Source organism: Rasamsonia emersonii, assembly GCF_000968595.1.
Source record: "Rasamsonia emersonii CBS 393.64 chromosome Unknown ctg1118621760151, whole genome shotgun sequence".
NCBI lineage: Eukaryota > Fungi > Ascomycota > Eurotiomycetes > Eurotiales > Trichocomaceae > Rasamsonia > Rasamsonia emersonii.
In genome coordinates, this window is record NW_013563166.1 from 12,134 (window position 1) to 33,664 (window position 21,531).

The window sequence follows — 21,531 nt, forward strand, 5'->3', positions numbered from 1 at the left end:
CAATCAGGGCCTGGTCAGTAAAGACGATAGGGATGGAATGGATCGGAATGGGTTTGTTTATTCTCTTGGTAGTAGTGCCCTTGTTTCTTGTTTTCTGCAGGCTGATTATCGCTGTACCTATTCTGTGCACTGCAATCGCCGTGTGATCGATCTTATCTCGTGACGCGTAGATAAAGAGTCCTCGTGGTACACTTTAATAACAATAAGGCCTTCGAGTTTCGCCGTTCCCTGGCTGATCCCTCCATTCCCACGGTTCCGTACACCGTCCATGACCCCGTCGAGCCTGTCCTGACATTTTGCAGCGCCGTCAGGACGCCAATCCTCTGCTACTCAGTCGGTCTCTGACCGGTGGCAGATCGTCGTGACCCGCCAGGCCGGCTGCCCAGTCCGGTCTGCAGGGCTGACGCAGCTTGTGCATCCCCGGCTAGACGGCTGTAGACCCGCCCCCGCCGAAAGTCAGCTCGACAACGTGCAGCAAAAAAAAAAGCACGCCTGACGGGCCCTACGGCGCTGGCACTGCCTCTTCGCCATTCAGCCTTCGTTGTCCTGCTCCATTCTTCCTTTCGTGCGTCGTGGCTTGTCGCCATTTTTGCTTTGTTTTCTTTCGTTGATCTCTCTCTTACTCCACGTTACCCCAACTGCTGCGAACTGTCTCATTCTGTTTCCGGGGGACTCGTCTTGGAGCTTCCCAGGTTGTTTCTTTCAACGCTCTTTATTTTTTCGCAGCATATATCCTCTCCTTCTTCTGGTCCATGTCCTCTCGTTCATTGTGCCGCCGGAAAGCGCTGGACGTTGTCGGCCTGTGAGCTGGCCCTTCGGCAAGCATGGCTGGTTGGGATCACCACCGCAGCGGCGGTGTCCTTGTTGGGCGTGACGACGACAATCACAACCCCTCTCCGACAGACCAATTTCTGAGACTGATCCAGAATCCCTTCAAGACGGAAGTGAGTATAGGCCACTCCACTCCTTCGACTTCCTTTTCATTGCTCTGGAGCTTCGCTGCTTCTTATCTCCGTGTTTGGAACAACCACCGCTGTCCGAATCGCCTGCTAACGTCCGCTCTCTGTTTTGGCCAGTTCCAAGTCAATGCTTTCTGGGCTTCCCTCGCAACCTCCATCGGTCTCTCCCTCTTCCTCACCCTCCTCTTCTCCATCTTTCGACCCCATCATACCGTTGTCTACGCCCCCAAGCTCAAACATGCCGACCAGAAGCATGCGCCTCCGCCCGTGGGGCGAGGCATCTTCTCCTGGATCAAGCCCGTCGTGAACACGCAGGAAGAGGATCTGGTGGACCGGATCGGGCTCGATGCCACCCTCTTCTTACGATTCGCCAGGATGTTGCGCAATATGTTCCTCGCTCTCAGCCTCATCGGCTGCGCCGTCTTGATCCCCATCAACATTAGCCAGAGCAGCGGCGCCGTCGCCCAGGGCTTTTCCGCGTTTTCCACCATGACCCCGTTGTATGTCACTACAGAGGCCATCTGGAGCCAGGTCATCTGCGCCTGGGCCTTTGACGCCATCGTCATCTTCTTTCTGTGGCAGAATTATCGAGCGCTGTTGAGGTTGCGGAGACGCTACTTTCAGACCCCGGAGTATCAGATGAGCCTCCATGCCCGAACATTAATGGTAGGTTTACGATCGTCACAGTACTTTGATATGTGTGGGATTGGCTGTTAATCACGATGCCCAGGTCACCGATATTCCTCCCGGTCTCCGCACCGAGGAGGGCTTGATGCGCTTGACGGACGAGGTCAATCCCACCTCCACCCTGCCTCGAGCCACCGTCGGCCGCAATGTCAAAGAGCTCCCCGCTTGATCAAGAAGCATGAGGAAGCTGTCAGAGCGCTCGAATCAGTCTTGGCCAAGTACCTGAAGCGCCCGGACCGTCTGCCTGCGAAACGGCCCACGTTGCGTCCGCCTCGCAAGCACCGAGGCGACCATTCTGGTGAAAAAGTGGATGCCATTGACTATTGGACCGATCGTATCCAGCACTTGGAAATGAAGATCAAAGACGTGCGACAGTCGGTCGACAAGCGCAACGCCATGCCCTATGGCTTCGTCAGCTGGGAGGACATCTCGCATGCCCATGCCGTCGCCTATACCGCGCGCAACAAGCATCCCCAAGGAACAACCATCCGTCTGGCCCCGCGGCCCAACGATCTGATCTGGGAGAATCTATCTCTCTCGCCTAGCAGCAGAAAAATGAAGCGTCTGATCAACGTCTTCTGGGTCATGCTGTTGACGGTGGTATGGATCGTGCCCAACGCCATGATCGCTATCTTCCTGTCCGATCTGTCGAACCTGGGGCTTGTCTGGCCAGCCTTCCAGACCTCTCTCAATGCGAACAGCCGCATCTGGGCTGCGGTTCAGGGTATTGCATCTCCCGCATTGACGTCCCTGATCTATCTCATCTTACCCATCATCTTCCGCCGTCTTCTGGTCCGTGCCGGCGACGTGACCAAGACCTCGCGCGAGCGCCATGTCGTCCACCACCTCTATTTCTTCTTCGTTTTCAACAACCTGATCGTCTTCTCGCTGTTCTCGGCAGCGTGGACGTTTGTCTCCGCCGTCATTGATGCGAAGAATCACGACGAGAGCGCCTGGCAGGCCATTCAGGATGGCCAGTTCTACACCAAGATGGTGAACGCTCTGTGCCAAGTATCGCCCTTCTGGGTCACCTGGTTGCTCCAGCGGAATCTGGGTGCTGCCATCGATCTAGTTCAGGTGGTCAATCTGGCGTGGATATGGTTTATGAAGACTTTTATGGCCCCGACCCCGCGGCAGAACATTGAGTGGACGGCCCCGCCTCCGTTCGACTATGCCAGCTATTACAATTACTTCCTCTTCTATGCGACGGTGGCACTCTGCTTCGCCACGCTGCAGCCCATTGTCCTCCCGGTGACGGCTCTTTACTTTGGCGTGGACGTTTGGATGAAGAAGTACCTCTTGATGTACGTGTTCGTGACCAAGACAGAATCAGGGGGCCGGTTCTGGCGCATCCTTTTCAATCGGGTCTTGTTTGCCACCATCTTCTCCAACTTCGTCATTGCTATGGTCGTCAAGGCGAAGGGAACCTGGACGATGGTGTACTGTTTGGTTCCGCTGCCCTTTTTGCTCTTGGGGTTCAAATGGTACTGCACGAAGACGTTCGACCCCGATATCTTGTACTATAATCGCGCGAACTTGAGCGACGCGGAAGCTCTCGGCAGCGGTAAGGGCTCCAAACGCGCTGGCGATCGACTCAATTCGCGATTCGGGCACCCGGCTCTGTACAAGCCCCTCCCGACGCCTATGGTACATGCTCGCGCGGCGGACGCGCTGAAGCAGATCTATCGCGGCCGTCTGGGGGCCTCCGATACCGTGTCCGATTTCTCGGACATCGCCATGCAATCCATGTCCAAGTCGCAGCCCGGCAAAGCGATCGAGGCGCCGGGCCCCTTTGAGGTTGTTGCCGAGAATCAGCTCGACTTTTCGTATTTCAAGGATCGAGCTGATTTCCGCGACGAATTTGGCGGTGGGATCTATGGCCGCCCGGACGATCTCATCTCGGAGCGCTCCCAGACCCCGAAGACGTTGATTATGGGCAACAGCTCGCCCAGCTCGTCCCGGGCCTCGTCACCGGGGGCTACGGTCATGCGGAAACCGCTCGAGGGCTTTGATCTGGGTATGGGATATCCTGGACCGCGTCCCAACGATGCGGACCATCCGGCCTTCCGGCCTCCTGTGTCTCGCGGCCCTAGCCCACCAAACCTGTACCAACATTCCAACGAGAGCGAAACGCAACTCTTGAACAACGCCCAGCCCCCAGCTGCTGGAGGAGCTGGACAACCCAACACTCTCGACCGATGGCGAACGGGAGGGTACGGGCCCGTTGCACAGGAGGACGAGCCCAACTTTTCTTCGCATGACTATTACCGAGGCCGACGATGACAATATATTTCTGATATATATTTGTTTTTTTATATGTAATCTATCATCGCGTCCATATATACATATAGACCTATTTGGCAGGGATTGGGTGGTGCAGCTTTTCTTTTTTGGATACTTTTTTTTGGGGCAGATATGGGAATGACTGGGACAGGACAGGTGTTCGCGATGTCATGACCAATTGCATTATTAGCGAGGGTATTTTTTTTCTGTCTTGACATAGACATTTGCTATATTTGCCATATATCATGGGATATAGTTCGGCCTAGATGTTGATTCTGGGTAGAATCGTACTGTGTTTTGTCTTTCTTCCTTCTCATTTTTTTTTGGAATTTCTGACAATTACCATGATTACATGACAATGATCCTTCTTGTGTTCTCTGAGTCTTGAATGACTGACTCTACACGTCCAATGCACTGACGGCATCTGTCACGTGGCGTGGTGATTCACTAGTTACCGAAAGCGGATAGAGTGAATTCCCACAGAGTGAGATAGATACGATGCCTGACAGTCTATCACCTATTTTTACTCCGTCAGCACATGCAATGAATGTGATTCATTACATTTCGTTATTTGCAATCGGATTGGCACTTGCTGTGGGGAAAGACCCTCGCGGCTGACGACTGCAACATTGAACATGGCCATCTCAGCTGATCTGGTCAAGCTTTTTGGCGTCTCCACTGCTGGCACGCTGCCTCCGAATCTAACCCATCGACAGCCACGACTATCCGGACAATGAAGAAGCTGTCTTGGAAGCTGTCTTGACCACCTGCCTGCCTCGTGCAGGGCCATATTCCCTCACTGGGGATGACAATGCGGTGCCGTCAGGATTGAGTATTATTGTGGCTTTGGATTTAATCTATTTCTCGCGGATCTACTGGTGGAGACTTGATATCGGTCCCTGGCCAGAGCTGAACTAAATCCCGATGGCAGATGCTACCCTGGCTCCTCACCACAGGCGCATGTCTCGGGAGTCGCCGTCGGGAGGTTGCAATCCACGAAAAAAAAAATCCAAGATAAGGGAAATTCTGACAGGCCACCGTCACAGTACAAGAAAGAAGGCATGTTTTGTTTCAATTTGCGTTTACTATGCATTTTCCACCAGTTACATTGCGATAACGCAGGCCTCGTCGTGTCCAGGGGCAGACTGCACAGCTCTGTCGAGACTCACCACGGGCCTCACGCTAGCGATGCTTGGTCAAGCTGGATGACACCCAACTCCACGCCCAGACGGCGGCCGGTGGAGTCCCCGGCCAATCACATTCGCCACGGAGATGACGCAAGAACCGCATCTTAAGATAAGCAAGAGATTGACAGAATTGAGGTATGATTGATCTTCATTATTAGGCTCTCTGGCGCATGATTGTTTGGCCGCTTGCGATCCTTCTTGCAGCCGTTGCTAACCGCCGCAACCATGTCCTGAGGATAATTTCCCAAGAACAATCGGTGTGCGGAGTACGGAGTCCTCCGTGCTGTCCACGCATTCGTCAATAACGTCACGACTCCAGGGATCCTTGGCGATAAGCCCGTCCTTGGCGACGAAGCTTAGTCGAGCAATGACAACCCACCTTCTCCTTGTGGACTAGAAGGGTCCACTATCGACAGAACACGAGCTGCTCTCGATCCCTGAGCTAGCTGCCCCGGGTAATAATCCTCATGCCCAAGTGAGGAGCAGATCACGGAATCGCCGGCAGGAAAGCCAACTGTGGACCGCGATAGACACCAGTGACCATGGCATGGCTCTACTCACTAGCAGATCATCCCCTCTTAGGGACCAGCCCCGGGGAGCGGTGCATATAAACGGATGCCTCTGTCCCCGGGTCTCATTCGCATCATCGCCCTCTCCAGCCCACTCATCGTGTGGTCAGCGGTCCTCAATTCGAAATGTTGTTGAAATCCTTCGTGACGACGGCGGTGCTTGCCGCCGGCCTGCTGGCCGACAATGTCGCTGCCTTTGGCCGGTTTGGTCGCATGGCTCGCGACCCTTACAACCTGGCCAAGCGCGCCCAGCGTGCTCCTCCCAAGCTGCAGCAGCGCGAGCAGTCCAAGCAGAACTTTCGCTTCTTGAATAACAACACGAAGCGTAAGTCGAAATGCCGTTGACAACCGTTGTGGTGGTCGAATTGAATTTGGCTGACGGTTCACACATCATCCAGCCTACCTCGTCGAGAGCCTTCCCGATGTGAACTTCGACATTGGGGAGATGTACTCCGGTCTCATCCCCATTGACCCCAAGAACACCTCGCGCGCGCTGTTCTTCGTCTTCCAGCCGACCATTGGCGAACCGGTCGACGAGATCACCATCTGGCTGAACGGTGGCCCGGGCTGCAGCTCCCTCGAGGGCTTCTTCCAGGAGAACGGCCGGTTCATCTGGCCGACGGGCGCCTTTGCGCCCGTGGAGAACCCCTACTCTTGGGTGAACCTGACCAACATGCTCTGGGTTGACCAGCCCGTCGGAACTGGCTTCTCCATCGGCACTCCCACTGCTGTGCGACAGGAGGAGACGGCCGCGGACTTTGTCAAGTTCTTCAAGAACTTCCAGGATCTGTTTGGCATCAAGAAGTTCAAGATCTACGTCACCGGTGAGAGCTATGCCGGACGCTACGTTCCTTACATCTCGGCCGCCTTCTTGGACCAGAACAACACGGATTACTATGACCTGAGAGGTAGGTCTCCCATTTTGGTTTATCATTTTCTCGTTTCGCTGACCCCGATGTAGGCGCTCTTGTGTACGATCCCTGCATTGGTCAATTTGACTACGTGCAGGAGGAAGTGCCGGTCGTCCCGTTCGTGCAGCAGAACGCCAATCTGTTCAACTTCAACCAGAGCTTCATGGCCGAACTGGAGAGTCTCCACAAGTCGTGTGGCTACGAGGACTACATTAACAAGTACCTGACCTTCCCGGCCTCTGGAGTGCAGCCGGCCATCGGGCCTAACATTCCTAATGCGTCGTGCGACGTGTTCGACCTCATTGCCAACGCGGTCTTGGACCCCAACCCGTGCTTCAACATCTACGAGATCAACCAGAACTGCCCCATCCCGTACGACCCTCTCGGCTTCCCCACCGAAATCTTCCTCACCCCGCCGGGAGCCACCATCTACTTTGACCGGGACGATGTCAAGAAGGCGCTGCATGCGCCCAACATCACGTGGTCGGAATGCTCCGAGAACCCGGTGTTCGTGGGCGGGAACGGCGGCCCTGAAGGCGAAGGCGACCTGGCGGCCGATCCGATCCAGCATGTGCTCCCGAAGGTGATCGAGGCCACGAACCGGGTGCTGGTGGGCAACGGAGACTACGACATGATCATCATCACCAACGGCACGCTCCTGGCGATCCAGAACATGACGTGGAACGGCAAGCTCGGGTTCGAGCAGCAGCCCAGCACGCCGATCAACATCGACATCCCGGATCTGGTGTACGCACAGGCGTTTGCGGAGAACGGCATGGCGGGCCTGGACGGTCCGCAGGGCCAGATGGGCATCCAGCACTACGAGCGGGGTTTGATGTGGGTGGAAACCTTCCAGAGCGGACACATGCAGCCCGAGTTCCAGCCGCGGTCGTCGTACCGTCATCTGGAGTGGCTGCTGGGACGTAGGGAGCAGATTTGAGAGAAAAATCTTATCCCGGCGTCATGATTGGGCGCTATATTAGGCTACTATATTATATTATAGATTTTTGGAATTAATGTACAGTACTGCTTTAGTTGTATATACACAACATACCTTTTACCTTGAGCTTCTAGCTGTTGCTGGAAGTCGGGATAAAAAAAGAATAGGTGATTGTCATAAGATAATGTATTTTCTTGCATGATGAGTAGTGTCTTGTAATATATTTTTACCTATTGTCGTATCACTATAAAATCTAATCAATTGTTTAGCACGATCATATTTCAATAGTAATAACATATACATAGATATAACGAAGGAAGAAATTAAATAAATCGTGGAGGTCCAGTCTTCCCTCCGGTCCACCCGGCCAGCAGGTTTCCTTTTCAGGCATGGCGGTCACCCAACCTCGGCATCATCAACAATCTGGTACCAGCTAGCCAAGTAATACTCCGTACTCTGTACTCCGTATTAGCTCCGTGGACTCTATACTCCGTATGCTGTGCAGCAACACCGCATTTCTCAGGCACCCCCCTGCCAAGTCATGGCCGCAAAATGATCTATTATTCACGAGAGGCACGAATGTCCAGCTGGCGAACGTTCCGTCCGGCCTGAACTGACCTGGTCCGAGCTGCAAACTGTACGGAGTGCGGAGTACGTCATTCAGGGGCTCTTCAGGAACAGAAGTCCGCAAGGTGCTATCTACCTAATAGCAAGCACGTTGGATCATACTATTTTTTTTATTTGTTTCTTGTCGAATCTGCACGCTGAATCCGAGACTTGACGTTTGAGACGTTTGAAATCGACGATGGCGTGGTATTCGCTTCTCCCTCCGCATCTGACCGCGTTCGAGACGTGGATCGTGAGGTTTTTTGTACGTGCAAGAATAAATAACTCAACCTTCCTTACATAAATTTTATCTCCACTAACCCTCTCTTCTCTTCCCCTCGCACGTCTATACAGATCCTCTGCGGCTTCCTCACCATCGGCCCCTGGGCCTTCCTCGTCCTCTTCGACATCGTCCTCTACATCTTTCGCCTGGCTACCTATGAGATCCCCATCGTTGGGGGCCGCGCACGGGGTCGTTTATGGCCGCGCGCCCCGAGTCTGACGGAACGACCGAGTGGGCGTCGTCGAGCGTTCAGTTTGCGGGGGGAGGAGCCGGTGAAGAAGGACAAGAATGATGATGATAATACTCGCCCGTCAGCGGGCAGCAGCGGCGACAGCGGTAGCGTCAACAGCGGAAGGGTTGAAAAGACGCCAAGGTCGGAGTGAGCCGTGAAATGATATCGGTCTGAGTTATTAGTTGAAATCGTCAATGTCCGCGGAGTTTGAGGATTTTTTTTTCCCCCGTCGTCGTCGCTGCTATGGCGTTGAGACAGTCGGCAGTTGCGTTATACACATACACAGGTCAGCAGCTAGCAGCTAGCAGCTATTCTCACTCAGCTTTGATTTTTGGGCTGTGGGTAGGCTTGCTATACTGGACTCTGGACTCTGAACTCTGAACTCGTTCTGGGACGAGGGATGATTCTGCGTCTGAAGATGCTTCCTCGACATTAGCTCAGTGATAGCCATCTATCTATCTGCTGAGAGGCCAGCTTCGACAAACTACAGTGATCAGCATATCTGATCTGATCGTCATCCGGTCATTGTCTTGGGATTGGATAGACGGGATGAGCTGGCAGGCAGGCAAGCTGTGCCACCACGCCGGATTATATTACAGAATCAGTGACGGACACGACATGGCACAACACAACTGACTCTGGTCTGGTCTGCACTTGCATTTGCATCACGCAACTAATAAATCCGTCTCATGGGCTGGACACATGATGTACTAGATTATGTGCTGTACTGTACATACATACATAGTGGACATTAATCTCTTTACATCAGTAGAGAAGTTGTAATGTATATATACTTAATAACTCTGTGTGTATTACTTCGACATTTAAGGAGTATTTCATTATTCGTCATTCATTCATTCTCCTATTATTATTTATACTCCGTAATTTGAATCAGAGAGAAATTGTTTCGCTTAGCCTGTACTTAATATCATCGTGTCCAGTTAATATTCTTCTCAGGAGAATGTAATCAGTACCTAGATAGGTAAGTTGATCAGAGATGGAGTCAATTTCTTGGCTGTCTAGTTTCTCAGTCAGTTAGTCATATATAGTTTGTTTTTTCTCATTGAAAGTACTCCGTACTGTAAGAACCGGCTGTCTTGCCGGTGTTATCGCTCGTCGGAAGTCCGCCGAACAGTTGACAGCTCTTACTGATAGATAATATCTAGGATCGGATTTCTTAATCGGCATGCTTCGAGAAGCTCCCCTCCCAGTCCTCCCGGTCTAACCGGATCAGGAAGGCCAGTGGCATCTCCAGTGGGCCGTTTTGATACGGCTGATAAGCATCCATTCTATATCGAATCCATTACAAATTATTCAATTATTCGGATTATTCGCGTGCATCAGCTTATCCTTCCAGGATGGATGGGAAGTCGTATATAATGATCTTTCTGGCCAGGTGCACTGGTCATGCATGCTATACGTTTCCTTATCTGATTACTTCTCATGGAGTTGAATCAATCTCTCGACGGGAGGCTCGCCCATAAGCCGGCCTCCTCTATCGACAACAGCGATGAGGCGCTCAAGTTCCTCGCCCGCGAGCAGCAGGCCGGCGTCGTGCTGGACATCACCGAGACGAGAGCGCTGCGCTGGCGCATCGATCTGCGCATCATGCCCATCCTCATGACCATCTACTTCCTGCAGTACCTCGACAAGACGCTGCTCAACTACGCGGCCGTCATGGGCATCAAGGACTTCCTGCCCGGCAACGACTACAACAACCTCGGCACCATCTTCTACGTCGGATACCTGGTTGCGGAGCCCGTCACGGCTTCATGCAGCGCTGGCCCATTGGCAAGTACCTCGGGATCAATGTCACCTGCTGGGGCGTCCTCGTAGCCTGCCACGCTGCCTGTCGCAGCTATGCGTCCCTGATGGTCGTAAGGGTCCTCCTCGGCGTGTGCGAGGCTTGCGTCGCGCCGTCCCTGGTCCTCATCACAGGCATGTGGTGGACCAAGCCCGAGCAGTCGCGTCGGACGGGCCTGTGGTACATGCAGATCGGCATGGCGCAGATTGTGGGAGCGAGCGTTTCATATGGCTTTCAGCAGGTGCACTCGGACAGGTTGGCGAATTGGCAGATTCTGTTTCTTTTTATGGTGCGTGAGAAAAAAAAAGTCAAGGATTATCAAGCTGATAATACAAAGGGTTGCTTCACAGCCCTAGTCGGCATCATCACCATCCTCCTCCTCCCAGACAACCCCATGACAGCCCGGTTTCTCACCGAGCAGGAGCGCATCGCCGCCATCGAGCACGTGTGCGTCAACCAGACAGGCATCGAGAACAAGCAGTTCAAGCCGTACCAGGTCTCCTGTTCCGGGACAAGGAGACCTGGCCGCTGTTCTTCATCACCCTGCTCGCCATGATCGACAACGGCGCCGTGTCCAATTTCTCCAGCATCATCATCGCCTCGTTTGGCTTCTCGACGGGACGCACCACCATCGTCCAGATGCCCTCGGGGGCGGTCTCGATCGTGGCCACCTTTGCGGCAACGTATCTCGTCGGGGCGATTGGGCATCGTTCGTATATCATTGCCTTAATCACACTCCCTAGTATATTGGGTTGGTTACCTCCTTTCTTTTTTTTTACCTCCTCTTTCTTTCTTGCTTTTCTAACGATATCTCCAGGCCTCAGCGACTCCTACGAAGTCGGCAAGCTCTTCGGCGTCTACCTCCTCAACTCCTGCCCCGCAATGCTCCCCATCATCTACAGCTGGAACTCAGCCAACACGAGCGGCTACACCAAGCGCGCGATGCGCAACGCGCTGACCCTGATGGCCTTCTGCGTCGGCAACCTGATTGGCCCGCAGATGTTTCAGGCCAGCGACGCGCCGGACTACAACCCGGCCAAGATCGCGCTCATCGCGAGCATGGCGGCGGTGGTCGTGCTGGCGCTGGTCCTGCAGCAGCACATGGTGTGGGAGAATGCGAAGAGGGACCGAGAAGAAGAATCGACAGCGGACACGCCGGGTGTCCGACCGCGGGGGGAGAACGTGGGGTTTTTGGATTTGACGGATATTGAAAACAGGGGGTTTCGATATGTTTACTAGACGAGCGGAGCGAGTCGTTAAAGGCTTGTTGGAGGAGAAAAAAATAAAAGAAGTTAATGTATCATTAATTGATGTCGTTACTGCGTATCAGTAGATGTATGTACAGTATAATGCAAGTGATTATATTAAATGATTTGATAAATGACAGGACGCGACTCGCACCGTCCTTCCTAATCAGGATAAGCGCCAGCCCCGGATTCCAGAGATGGAGCTACGCCAATCCGGGACTAGAGCGGGCTGTCATTGTAGCAAATGGGAAGCGCACTGATTCCGTTTATCATTCATTTATCATTTATCATTCTCATTTTCGTTTTCATTATTGCTCTTCCTTTCTGTGGGTTTAAGAAAAAAAATGAATGAATGAATGATACAAGAATACGAAGAAGACGAGGGGAATAGATTTCTGCAGGTTACTTACTTATTTTATTAGTTGTGCTTCTTCTTTTTTTTTTAATCTACATCTACATACGATTTCACACAGACATCTGTCTATACACTCGTCAATAGAGGGAAAGATACAATCAGTCCCTGACTGATTGATCGATTGATCAACATGGCGTCGTCGTCGTGCAGCCTTGATGGATCTCCCCTCTCGCTGTCATGGTCATGGGTCCAGGAGACGGTGGACGTCCTGCGCACGAAACTGGCGGAGGTGGACAAGCAGCAGGCTTTTTTTACGTTGCTCCCGATAGTCGTTTTGTCGTGGCGGTTTTTTGGGACGGCTGTACGTTTGCCCAGCATTTTTCGTGCTCTGGCCGTTGTTGTGTGTTCATTTTGTTTATTGTGATTTCTTTTGTTGAAAGGATAGAAAAGACTGTGGTAGCTGGATGTGCTTCTTTATTGAATCTGGTTGATTGTTTTGTATCGATATCGACGCAACTTTTCTAGTTATTTTTTGATATCTGCAATTCCATCGTTTACTAACAACACCCAGACTCAAGCCCGAAAGACAAGCAAGATTCGCACTCTCAAAGCACCGGATTTCCCTCCAATCGAGCCGCTCGAAAACTTCGACTGGAAGACCACAGAGCCGCTCAAGATCCGGCCGTTCAAGCCAAAGTACCATCTTACCATGGGTACGTTTTCGTTATTCGTCCTTAGTGAGATGTTCTTTCTAGCTGACGAACCAGCCCTCGAGACGCTCAACCCTAGCGAACTCATCCCCATGGACAAGACATACAAGGACCGTATCGCCTATCGTCGCTCCCTCCTCAACCAGTACCACGACACCGTCGTGGCTGTCAACAACGAGGCTGATCCCCGCATCCGCGCTGCGGTCAAGGAGCTGTACACCTTCCTCATGGGCACGTATCTGCCCGGCCGGTATCCGACCATGTTCCGGCTCCACCACACGGCGTTCGAGACAGGCAAAGCGGAGATGCTGGAGAACCTCGTCACGGGCGAGATCTACCCCGCGGAACTGACAGCGCTGACCAGCACGATTCGGGCGCTGGAGACGCTTCTCAAGAACATTGACGAGGATTTCCTCATCCTTTTGCCAGAAACAACGCAGAACGGGCAGACCAAACAGAAAGAAGGCCAGGACAGCAACGTCAAGTACATCCTCGAAGCCTTCGCCACCTGCTACCCAGCCGGCTTCAACCCCCGCCAGAAGCTGGGCAAGCGCCTGGCGGAGATCCACGCGCCAGTGCCGGGATACGCCGACAAGCTAGAGAAGAGCATGGACCGGTTCTTCGAGAAGATCGAGGTAGGAAAGTACGTGAAGCGGGTCAACTGGAGCATTGCGATCGACGCGGAGCTGTTTTCTGCCTTTGGCGGGTTGCACAGTGCCGAGGGCGAGAAGTTGGAGCCGATCAAGCCGGGGGAGTTGGATCTTGATACGGTGGGTATATCCAGTAGAACTACTGGCAAGAAATGACCACTGACACCTGCGGTGATTGATGATAGACCTTCCTCCGCTGCGAACGCCAAACCCTGCATCGCCTCCCGCGCTCCAAGGCCCTCGTCTTCGCCTTCCACACCTACACGTATCCGATCAGGGAGATCAAGGAAGAAGGTCTAGGCGAGGAGCTTGCCACGGCCATCGATGGCCTAAAGGAGGGCAGTACGCCGCAGATTCATTTTTACAAACGTGGACCTGTTTGGGGGGAGGCGGTGAAGGCTTATTTGAGGAGTTGATAGTTAGTTGAAAGTATAGGTAGGTAGGTAGGTAGAGAAATCTGATTTGTTTCTTCTTGCTTGTTTCTCGTTTGTAGTCGAATGAATTGTGGACATGATTGTGATTAATTAAATTTCATTCAGTGTATTGATTTGCAATACATATGTACATACATATCAATCATGATGTAATTGGATATCTACTTTCCCTCTTTTTTTGTTTATTTTATCTATTGCAACCGCTCCAACACCTTGATCAGATCAGCCGTCACCCCCATCGCCGTCACGTCACCGCCCGCGCCCGCTCCCTGGATGATCAGCGGGTTGCTGCCGTACCGCTTGGTGTAGAAGCTGATGATGTTATCGCTGCCCTTGAGCCCCGCGATGGCGCTGTCCTTGTCGAACTGCTGCAGTCCCACCTTGACCTCCTTCTTGCCCACGTCCACGCTGCCCACGTACCGCACCACCTTGCCCGCCTTCTCCGCCTGCTCCTTCAGCGCCGCCATCTGTCCGTCGAACTCGGGCAGGCGCGCCAGGAACTGGCTCACCCCGTCAGGTGTCGCCGGCAGCGAGGCCAGTTCCGCCGGGATCAGCGACTCAACGGGGAACGAGTCCGGACTCTGCACTTCCAGGCCCGCAATCCGCGCCAGGATCGTCAGCTTGCGCGCCACGTCCATCCCGTTCAGGTCGTCGCGCGGATCCGGCTCCGTGTAGCCCAGCTGCTTGGCCTGGGTGACGACCTCGCTCCATTTGGCGGACGAGCTGCCCGACACCGGCGCAAACGTGTTGAAGAGGAACGACAGCGTGCCCGAGAAGACGCCCTCGATCCGCGTGACCTCATCGCCCGTCGCGACGAGGTCGCGCAGGGTCGAAATCACGGGGAGACCGGCGCCGACGGTGCTCTCGTGGTAGACGAGCGCCTTGCCTTCCGCCGCGGCGGCGAAGATGTCCTTCCACAGCGACAGGTCGGACGAAAAGGCCTTCTTGTTGGGCGTGACGATCGAGATGCCGGCGCGCAGGAACAGCGGGTATGCGCTGGCCAGCGCCGGGTCGGAGGTGTTGTCGACCAGGACGGAGCGGCCGGGGGCAGAGGAGAGATACGAGACGATCTCCGGCGGGGACAGAGGGCCCGATTTCGTCAGCGAAGGGTTCGCTGATGCTGTTTGCCAGTCTGCGGGGATGGCGGGCGAGTATGCCGGGGCGGGGGAGGTCAGGGTCTGCGAGGAGCGCGCCAGGAGGACGAGAGAGGGCGCATTGGGCAAGCGAGCCAGTTGGTTAAGGAATGCGGTGCCAACGCCGCCGACGCCTGGATTTCATCGAATTTCATCAGGGTTGTTTATTCATGAGAAAAGAGGGGAAGAATTTACCAATGACGCCGAGATAGATCGGTTTGGAGGACATTTTGTCAGCGGAGTAGATGAGAATAAGCGAATTCTGTCCGCAATTGATCTGTAAATCGAATATAGGATCTCGATTGACTGTATTCAATGAGTTTCAAAAGAACGACGAGACGACGAGGACAGACGAATTGTGTCGGCGATGTGGGCTGTTCTGCGGGGCAGATATACAATTACGCCAGTTGCCGTCTGATTGATTGGCGCTGCGATGATCGGAGCTGGCCCGCCCGCTGCGACACCGATTGGCCCAAGCTCCCGCAGAGTGACCGCTTGGGAAAGTTGCTTGCCTTGCTATCTTCAATAATAATCTCTGCCATGCGAGCATCTCTACTATAGGGAAGTTTTATCTATTCCTTTTACTATCCACAATGGCCTCCAAACCGCCGCCCTCGTCCGCCTCCCTCTACGGCATCCAGCGCCCCAAAAACACCGTCTCGCAGAAAGACCTGACCTCGTCGTCCACCCTCGCCTTCACCACTCATCTCTCTTCGTTAATCAACAAAGAAGCCGCGTCAAAACAGACCGGCGGCGCTGGCGAAGGATCCTCCGCCATCCGCGGGCGTGCTCGCCCCTCCAAGACATCAAAGTCCGACATCTTCTCCGTCCATAACAAGGGCGCACAGAAGCGCGCGGCGGTAGATGAGGAGGACGACGACAACCATGCACTACAGCAGACCCACAAGCGGACGGACGACATCGGCCAGGTGGATGCGGCGACGCTGCACCGCTCCAAACGCCGGATGGAGGAGAAGGCGCGCCTGTACGAGGATCTGAAAAAGGGCTATCATCTGGCGGAGGACAGCAGCGACGAAGACAACAGCCGGGACGACTACGTCGCGAGGATGCGGAGGAAGGAGAGGGAGGCTCTCGTCGATTTCGACCGCAAGTGGGCCGAGGAAGAAGCCGCGAAGAGGGAGCGCGGAGAAGACTCTGACGCGAATGATGAAGAAGATGATGAGGATGCGGATGAGGATGAGACGGGATCTCTGGTCGAGTATGAAGACGAGTTCGGCCGCACGCGGCAGGGCACGAGGGCAGAAGCCGCACGCGCTGCGCAGCTCAGGAGACAGCAACAAGGGGAGCAGGGTCAAGAGTTGCGCGATAGATCCCGGCCTGAGCGACCAGCAAACCTCATCTACGGCGAGACGATCCAGACGGAGGCGTTCAAGCCCGATGCGGCCGTGGCGGCGAAGATGGAGTATCTCGCCTCGCGACGAGACCGGTCCCCAACGCCGCCAGAGGCGACACACTACGACCCGGACGCCGAGGTGCGGACGCGCGGCACGGCCTTCTACGCCTTTTCGCGGGACGAAAAGCAGCGGGAGAAGGAGATGGAGGAGCTCATGAACGCCCGCAAGGAGACGGAGCGGGAGCGGGAGGCGCGCAGCGAGCGGAAAGCCGAGCGGGAGCGACTCAAGGAGGAGCGACGAAAAAAGATCCAGGAGCTGCGGGGGAAGCGCCAGGCGGAGCGATTCCTCGAGGGACTGGGCCAGGATCTGGCACAGACGTAGCTCACCTTTTTCTTCGCAGCATGCCTCTGAAAAATCAGCCTGCAGGACAGTGTATGTTAATCACGTATGACATGATACCCACGCCTGTACAGCTTATGAATGATGGCAAGATTTGTAATGTATGTACAGTATAAAATTACGTTGTTATTAATAAATCCAACTTTGATATGCATTCATTTGCAGTAGATATGAACATGAACATAGTAATACGTAGTTAAACATTCAACAAGAACAAGAAAGCATTGCATCAAACAAGCAAACCATATCATACCATATCATACCAATGATACCAATGATACCAGACCATACCAGCAGAGAACAAACAGGACAGAAAGGGAAGAAGGGAAAAAAAAACAACAAACCCGAAATAGATCGCGCGTGTCGAGTATAAAATTTAAAACAAAAAAAAAGCAAAACCAAAAACCAAACAATGAGAACCATATTATGAGCGGGTATTTGCAAATAATGGAATGGAACGAAATCCAAGAAAATAAAGAAAAAGTACAATACAGAAAAAAATTAAATCATTGCTCAAAGACGCTTTAAAAAAAAAAGGAAAAGAAAAAGAAATGGGAGCAAACTGATTAAGACGGACAGACAAACAGACAACAGACGGTGAGAAATCAACTCAACTAACCACGAGTGCCATGAATGCTTAACTGCCAATATCAATCATGAGACGGTATTTCAAGTTGAATGAGCCAAGAAGGGGGTAAAGAAAGGAAAGGAAAAAAAAAAAAGAAGGGGTAGGGGGGAGAAAAACAAAAGAAATGGAATGAGCGTGTTTGCGCGACTAAGTCAAATCAGATAGATACCCTCCCATGCATAGGCCAAAGGAGAAAAAAAGGAGAGAGAGTGCGTGTGAGTGCGTGTACGGAACTTTTGCCTCCGCGGCCGTAAATTCATCAAGGTATAGATGTCATGGGTGTCACAAAATTAGAAATGAAAAAAAGGGAGGGAGGAGGTATGTCGTTTGTCATAAGACCCATAGGATAGGATAGAATAGGAGGGAAACTCGTAACTTCGTGAATTCGTCAACTGGTCGTGATTCGTGACTCATGACTCGTGACTCGTGACTCGTTTCTGGGTTCTGTTCTCTCGGCAGGAGGGGTTTGATTAGGTCGTTCAGCGTCTCGCAAACATGAGCAGGTCCTCATTATTCATGGAGTTCTGTCGACTTGTTTGGTCATTCATCCCGAAAGAAATAGATTCAACAAAGACGTGTTTAACTAATGCCGGCGAGCTCATCGATGGTCTCGACGAAATCTTCGGCATCTGCATCATCGTCATTCGTCCGTTAGTTAGCAGATAAGACGAGAATGGTGATATCTTTCATCGCTGTGGAAACGCATATGCAACAACACACTGCGAGTACATACCAGAACGACTGGTGAACTTGAGAATGTACTCCCCCCGAGGCGTCCGTGGAGGCGTGTATTCGGCACAGAAAACAACGCGCCGGAGCTCGCTCACATGGATAACCTTGGGTCCGACACGGCGTAGCCACGCAGGTGAGCTGATGTGGTGCGTGATGAAAGCCGTCCAAACAGGCGCTCTAAGCGACGACATTAGCTTGAAGTTTTTTTTTTAATAATGGTCGTCTGCACGACTCACCTCTTCCTCTCGCCCTCGTACACAGAGGCCTGCAAGCGTACAGCCCCTGAACCGATGTCCCTGTAAACACGCAGCGCATGGGGATCGCGCCCCTCGAGGATAAGACTGTAGACACGCGCCGTCGGCATGAATAACTGTGTACAGTCCACAAGACAGCTGGATGATCAACGTACCCGCCAAACATCTCCTCCTCATCATCCAGTTCGTAATCCCGAATGTCCTGGACTGGCTTGTGGAAATCCTGAGACCGAAGGGCGAGGAACGTGCAAAAGAAAATCACCATTTCTAGTCATCTAGTTAGTAGACAAGACAATATAGAAATCGGGCTCTACTTACTTTCAATGGTGTAGAATCGGAGATTGAGCCACGGAACCAGCTCCAACCCAGACCGGCGTCTTCGACATAACCGCAGGCATGCGCCCACACGCTCCACCTCCAGCAGGTTAAGCGGAAGACAGAAGTACTCGCTCGCCCGGCTGGTGTGGCGAACCTTGCACACGATGCGCGCTCGATGGTCATCCTCCCTGACGTAGAAGTAGACCGACAGATTCGACTCGGGCTCGAAGGGCCTGCAATATTGTTAATTAAACACCCACGAACGACTATAACTAAATCAACCTACAAGTACAGAACTTCGTCAAAGCCCTGGTCAAAGAGCCATTGCTTTATATCGGGTGTCACCTTGCCGAAACATTTCGAGCTGCCCCGCATGTTGGTGAACCATGAATTGATAGTGGAATGCTTCCTCGTTATCACTCACCTCTGCCCGCTATAGGGAATCCGCGTAACCGAGTTATCATCCGAGAACACTTTTCTCGCCCAATGATCATTCAAGATAGCCGAGGAGATGTTGGACCGTGTCGCGGTCGAGTTGGACGTCGTCGGTGAGCCTGGCACATCGGGGACATACGGCGGCACGTCTTGGGACGAGGCAGAAGGAGACAACGGGGCCGGAGCCGTGGAATCCGATAGAGGAAACTGGGGCGATCGAAGAGCCGGTCGCGCTCGTTCGTAGGATCGACGCCTCCCCGGACCACGGCTCTCAACGGGGGCTGCAGGCTCAACGCTATTACTCCCAGACCAGTTGGCCCCTTCCAGTGTCAGAGCTCCCAGTTGCGCCGCGAAGCGGCCATCTTGCTCGGCCAGGAGAGTGGTTATACTGCTACGAAGGTCTGCCATGAAGGGAACGTCGGGAGATTTACTGTTCCAGCGCAAGTCAGTTAGTATTTGCTGATGGTACACTGCATCAAGGATATTTTATGTACTCTTGCATCAGGTCTTCCAGTTCCTTCAGGAACATCTTATACTTCCTCAACCGTCGGCTGAGGGAGTAGCTGCTCTCCTCCTCGAAGAACGAGCACAGGTCGAGCCATATGCGCTTATAGGAGCCCCGGCTGACAGTTCCCCTGGCGTCGAGATGGCCAAAGACCTCGAAGATATTCTCAAGCGTATAGTGCAGGCTGGACCGGACCAGCTCCAGATCGGGCTTGACGGCTGGGAGATTATGGCGATACGGGCGCGAGACGGCGAGCTCATCCAGGCTAGTCAGCGTTGCACTGATCGCGTACAGGTCAGACACCAGACCCGTGATCTCGGCAGTATGTTCCGGCAGCGGATCACGAAACTGCATAAAACCGGCAGCGATGTTCTCTGCGAACTCGGCCGTCGTGCGCAAGTCCATACTTGCGGTCGCGATGTTAAGCCATCTGGCGCATGCGGGGTAGAAGGAAGAGACCCGATCGGTGGCGCTTTCATGAAGGTCTTCAGACCGCTACCATGATTGAGAAGAACGCGGAAAGTCAGAGACAGGCATGAGAAATCATACTGTTTCCTTTTTCTCGTGCGGCACGACAAGGGCGGGCAGGACGGTGGGGAGTGCCAGCAAAACGAGGGTATAGAACTATGCTTCTATAAGCGCGATTAGGCCGGAACCCGCATCCAATTACTCCCAGCAATAACTCAGCAGGCAGGAATTGGGATATGGTCAGTGCCACAAGTCAGCGTCTAATTCCGCGGTGATTTGCTTGAGGCTTTGAAAAAGGTAACGCAGAGGGAGAATGGCAGACTGCCTTAGCGTGTTGACGTGTTCATCCTGCCCACCGAAGCAGCGACCAACCCAATAGGAACGGCGCTGGCAGTCGTACCAGCGAAGGCAGCCTAGGCGCCAGCGGAGAAGGCCTTGTGCTCTAACACATCAGCAACAATATCAATTCGGTAACCTGGCACGAGTAGAGGGGAATTGCTGATTAACTTCTGGTTTTATTCTCAAGACCCTGCGGTGACTTCCGATCTGGCAGGACATCGTCTGCCTACTCTGACAGAGACCGCCAAAAGCATCCACTTTTTGTTGCTGAAGACTCCCTTACAGCGAATCGACACATATCGCTGGTCCAGAGCTCACCAGTGGACACGAGAGAGACCACGCCGGTGCTATCACGGGTACAGGACCAGCTGACAACAAGCTGCACATGCCGTGCAGAGGGCTTGGCATTGCTATGCTCGAATGGTCGCATCTGCGTTTGCACTGGCTGGTTGAGTGTCGAGTGACGAGTAATAGTAGATAATGATATCGAGAAGCTCTGCATCACGGGCCCCGCAGCACTGGAATGACAAGCACGAGGAGGATTCCAGGCCTTGTGGATCCCAAGAACCTACTGAGTATGGTAAAACTAAAGTAAGTACAGAGAGCTCGTAGACTCCTCCAGACCTGACCCTACATAGGTGATGTGCAGGCTCGACCACGCCAGCTGCTGGAGCTCTGTTGCTGTTGACCCACGATACGCCTTCCTTTCTCTAAGACATACTGCTTCATGGGAGACAGCTCAATGGTCTCATAGCCAACCAACCTTTGTGGCCTCTCATAGTTGTATAGGACAGTTTATAGCAGTACTAGCAGTCAGTGACATGACATCATGACAGCAGTGTTTCTTCACTTCCAATGTGGAGATATAAAGGAGACGTTCTTTGTCGATGTAGAGACCCTGTCAATTTGATCGTGATCAATGTCTGCTCCAAGGGCAAAGTGAGGCCTGAGGCCATCACTAGCACCTGAGAATTTTGACTCCTAGCTACTCCGTATAAGGTCCCCAGTCCCCATTCTCCCAGGTTGAGGCCCCGGATCGACATGATCTGGCTGCCTCGAGAGAATCGCCAGTTGCCTTGGGCACCCCTCTGAGCCTATCGGGAATGTC

The 21,531-nt window shown here is 53.2% G+C and overlaps 7 protein-coding genes across 7 annotated transcripts; 5 read left to right on the top strand and 2 right to left on the bottom strand.

Annotated features, from left to right (window-relative positions):
• Positions 1 to 824: 824 nt before the first annotated feature.
• Positions 825 to 3,929, top strand: T310_4661 (DUF221 domain protein; the record flags this gene model as incomplete). The annotated part of the gene is made up of 3 exons (XM_013472443.1): positions 825 to 1,459; positions 1,552 to 1,625; positions 1,690 to 3,929. 3 exons carry the CDS (start codon positions 825 to 827, stop codon positions 3,927 to 3,929), a joined length of 2,949 nt encoding a protein of 982 aa, XP_013327897.1.
• Positions 3,930 to 5,811: 1,882 nt separating this feature from the next.
• T310_4662 (serine carboxypeptidase) lies at positions 5,812 to 7,536 on the top strand (the record flags this gene model as incomplete). The annotated part of the gene is made up of 3 exons (XM_013472444.1): positions 5,812 to 6,010; positions 6,084 to 6,593; positions 6,647 to 7,536. 3 exons carry the CDS (start codon positions 5,812 to 5,814, stop codon positions 7,534 to 7,536), a joined length of 1,599 nt encoding a protein of 532 aa, XP_013327898.1.
• Positions 7,537 to 10,100: 2,564 nt separating this feature from the next.
• On the top strand, positions 10,101 to 11,700 carry T310_4663 (uncharacterized protein; the record flags this gene model as incomplete). Its single annotated transcript, XM_013472445.1, has 4 exons — positions 10,101 to 10,406; positions 10,516 to 10,750; positions 10,799 to 11,212; positions 11,279 to 11,700. 4 exons carry the CDS (start codon positions 10,101 to 10,103, stop codon positions 11,698 to 11,700), a joined length of 1,377 nt encoding a protein of 458 aa, XP_013327899.1.
• Positions 11,701 to 12,253: 553 nt separating this feature from the next.
• Positions 12,254 to 13,839, top strand: T310_4664 (uncharacterized protein; the record flags this gene model as incomplete). Its single annotated transcript, XM_013472446.1, has 4 exons — positions 12,254 to 12,424; positions 12,635 to 12,776; positions 12,819 to 13,543; positions 13,609 to 13,839. 4 exons carry the CDS (start codon positions 12,254 to 12,256, stop codon positions 13,837 to 13,839), a joined length of 1,269 nt encoding a protein of 422 aa, XP_013327900.1.
• A 209-nt stretch (positions 13,840 to 14,048) lies between these two features.
• Positions 14,049 to 15,219, bottom strand: T310_4665 (Homoserine dehydrogenase; the record flags this gene model as incomplete). The annotated part of the gene is made up of 2 exons (XM_013472447.1): positions 14,049 to 15,124; positions 15,186 to 15,219. 2 exons carry the CDS (start codon positions 15,217 to 15,219, stop codon positions 14,049 to 14,051), a joined length of 1,110 nt encoding a protein of 369 aa, XP_013327901.1.
• Positions 15,220 to 15,583: 364 nt separating this feature from the next.
• T310_4666 (uncharacterized protein) lies at positions 15,584 to 16,726 on the top strand (the record flags this gene model as incomplete). Its single annotated transcript, XM_013472448.1, has 1 exon — positions 15,584 to 16,726. The coding sequence occupies one exon, from the start codon at positions 15,584 to 15,586 to the stop codon at positions 16,724 to 16,726; it is 1,143 nt and encodes a 380-aa protein (XP_013327902.1).
• A 1,225-nt stretch (positions 16,727 to 17,951) lies between these two features.
• On the bottom strand, positions 17,952 to 20,021 carry T310_4667 (uncharacterized protein; the record flags this gene model as incomplete). Its single annotated transcript, XM_013472449.1, has 7 exons — positions 17,952 to 18,001; positions 18,106 to 18,281; positions 18,341 to 18,474; positions 18,510 to 18,625; positions 18,677 to 18,909; positions 19,101 to 19,541; positions 19,606 to 20,021. 7 exons carry the CDS (start codon positions 20,019 to 20,021, stop codon positions 17,952 to 17,954), a joined length of 1,566 nt encoding a protein of 521 aa, XP_013327903.1.
• Positions 20,022 to 21,531: the final 1,510 nt, after the last annotated feature.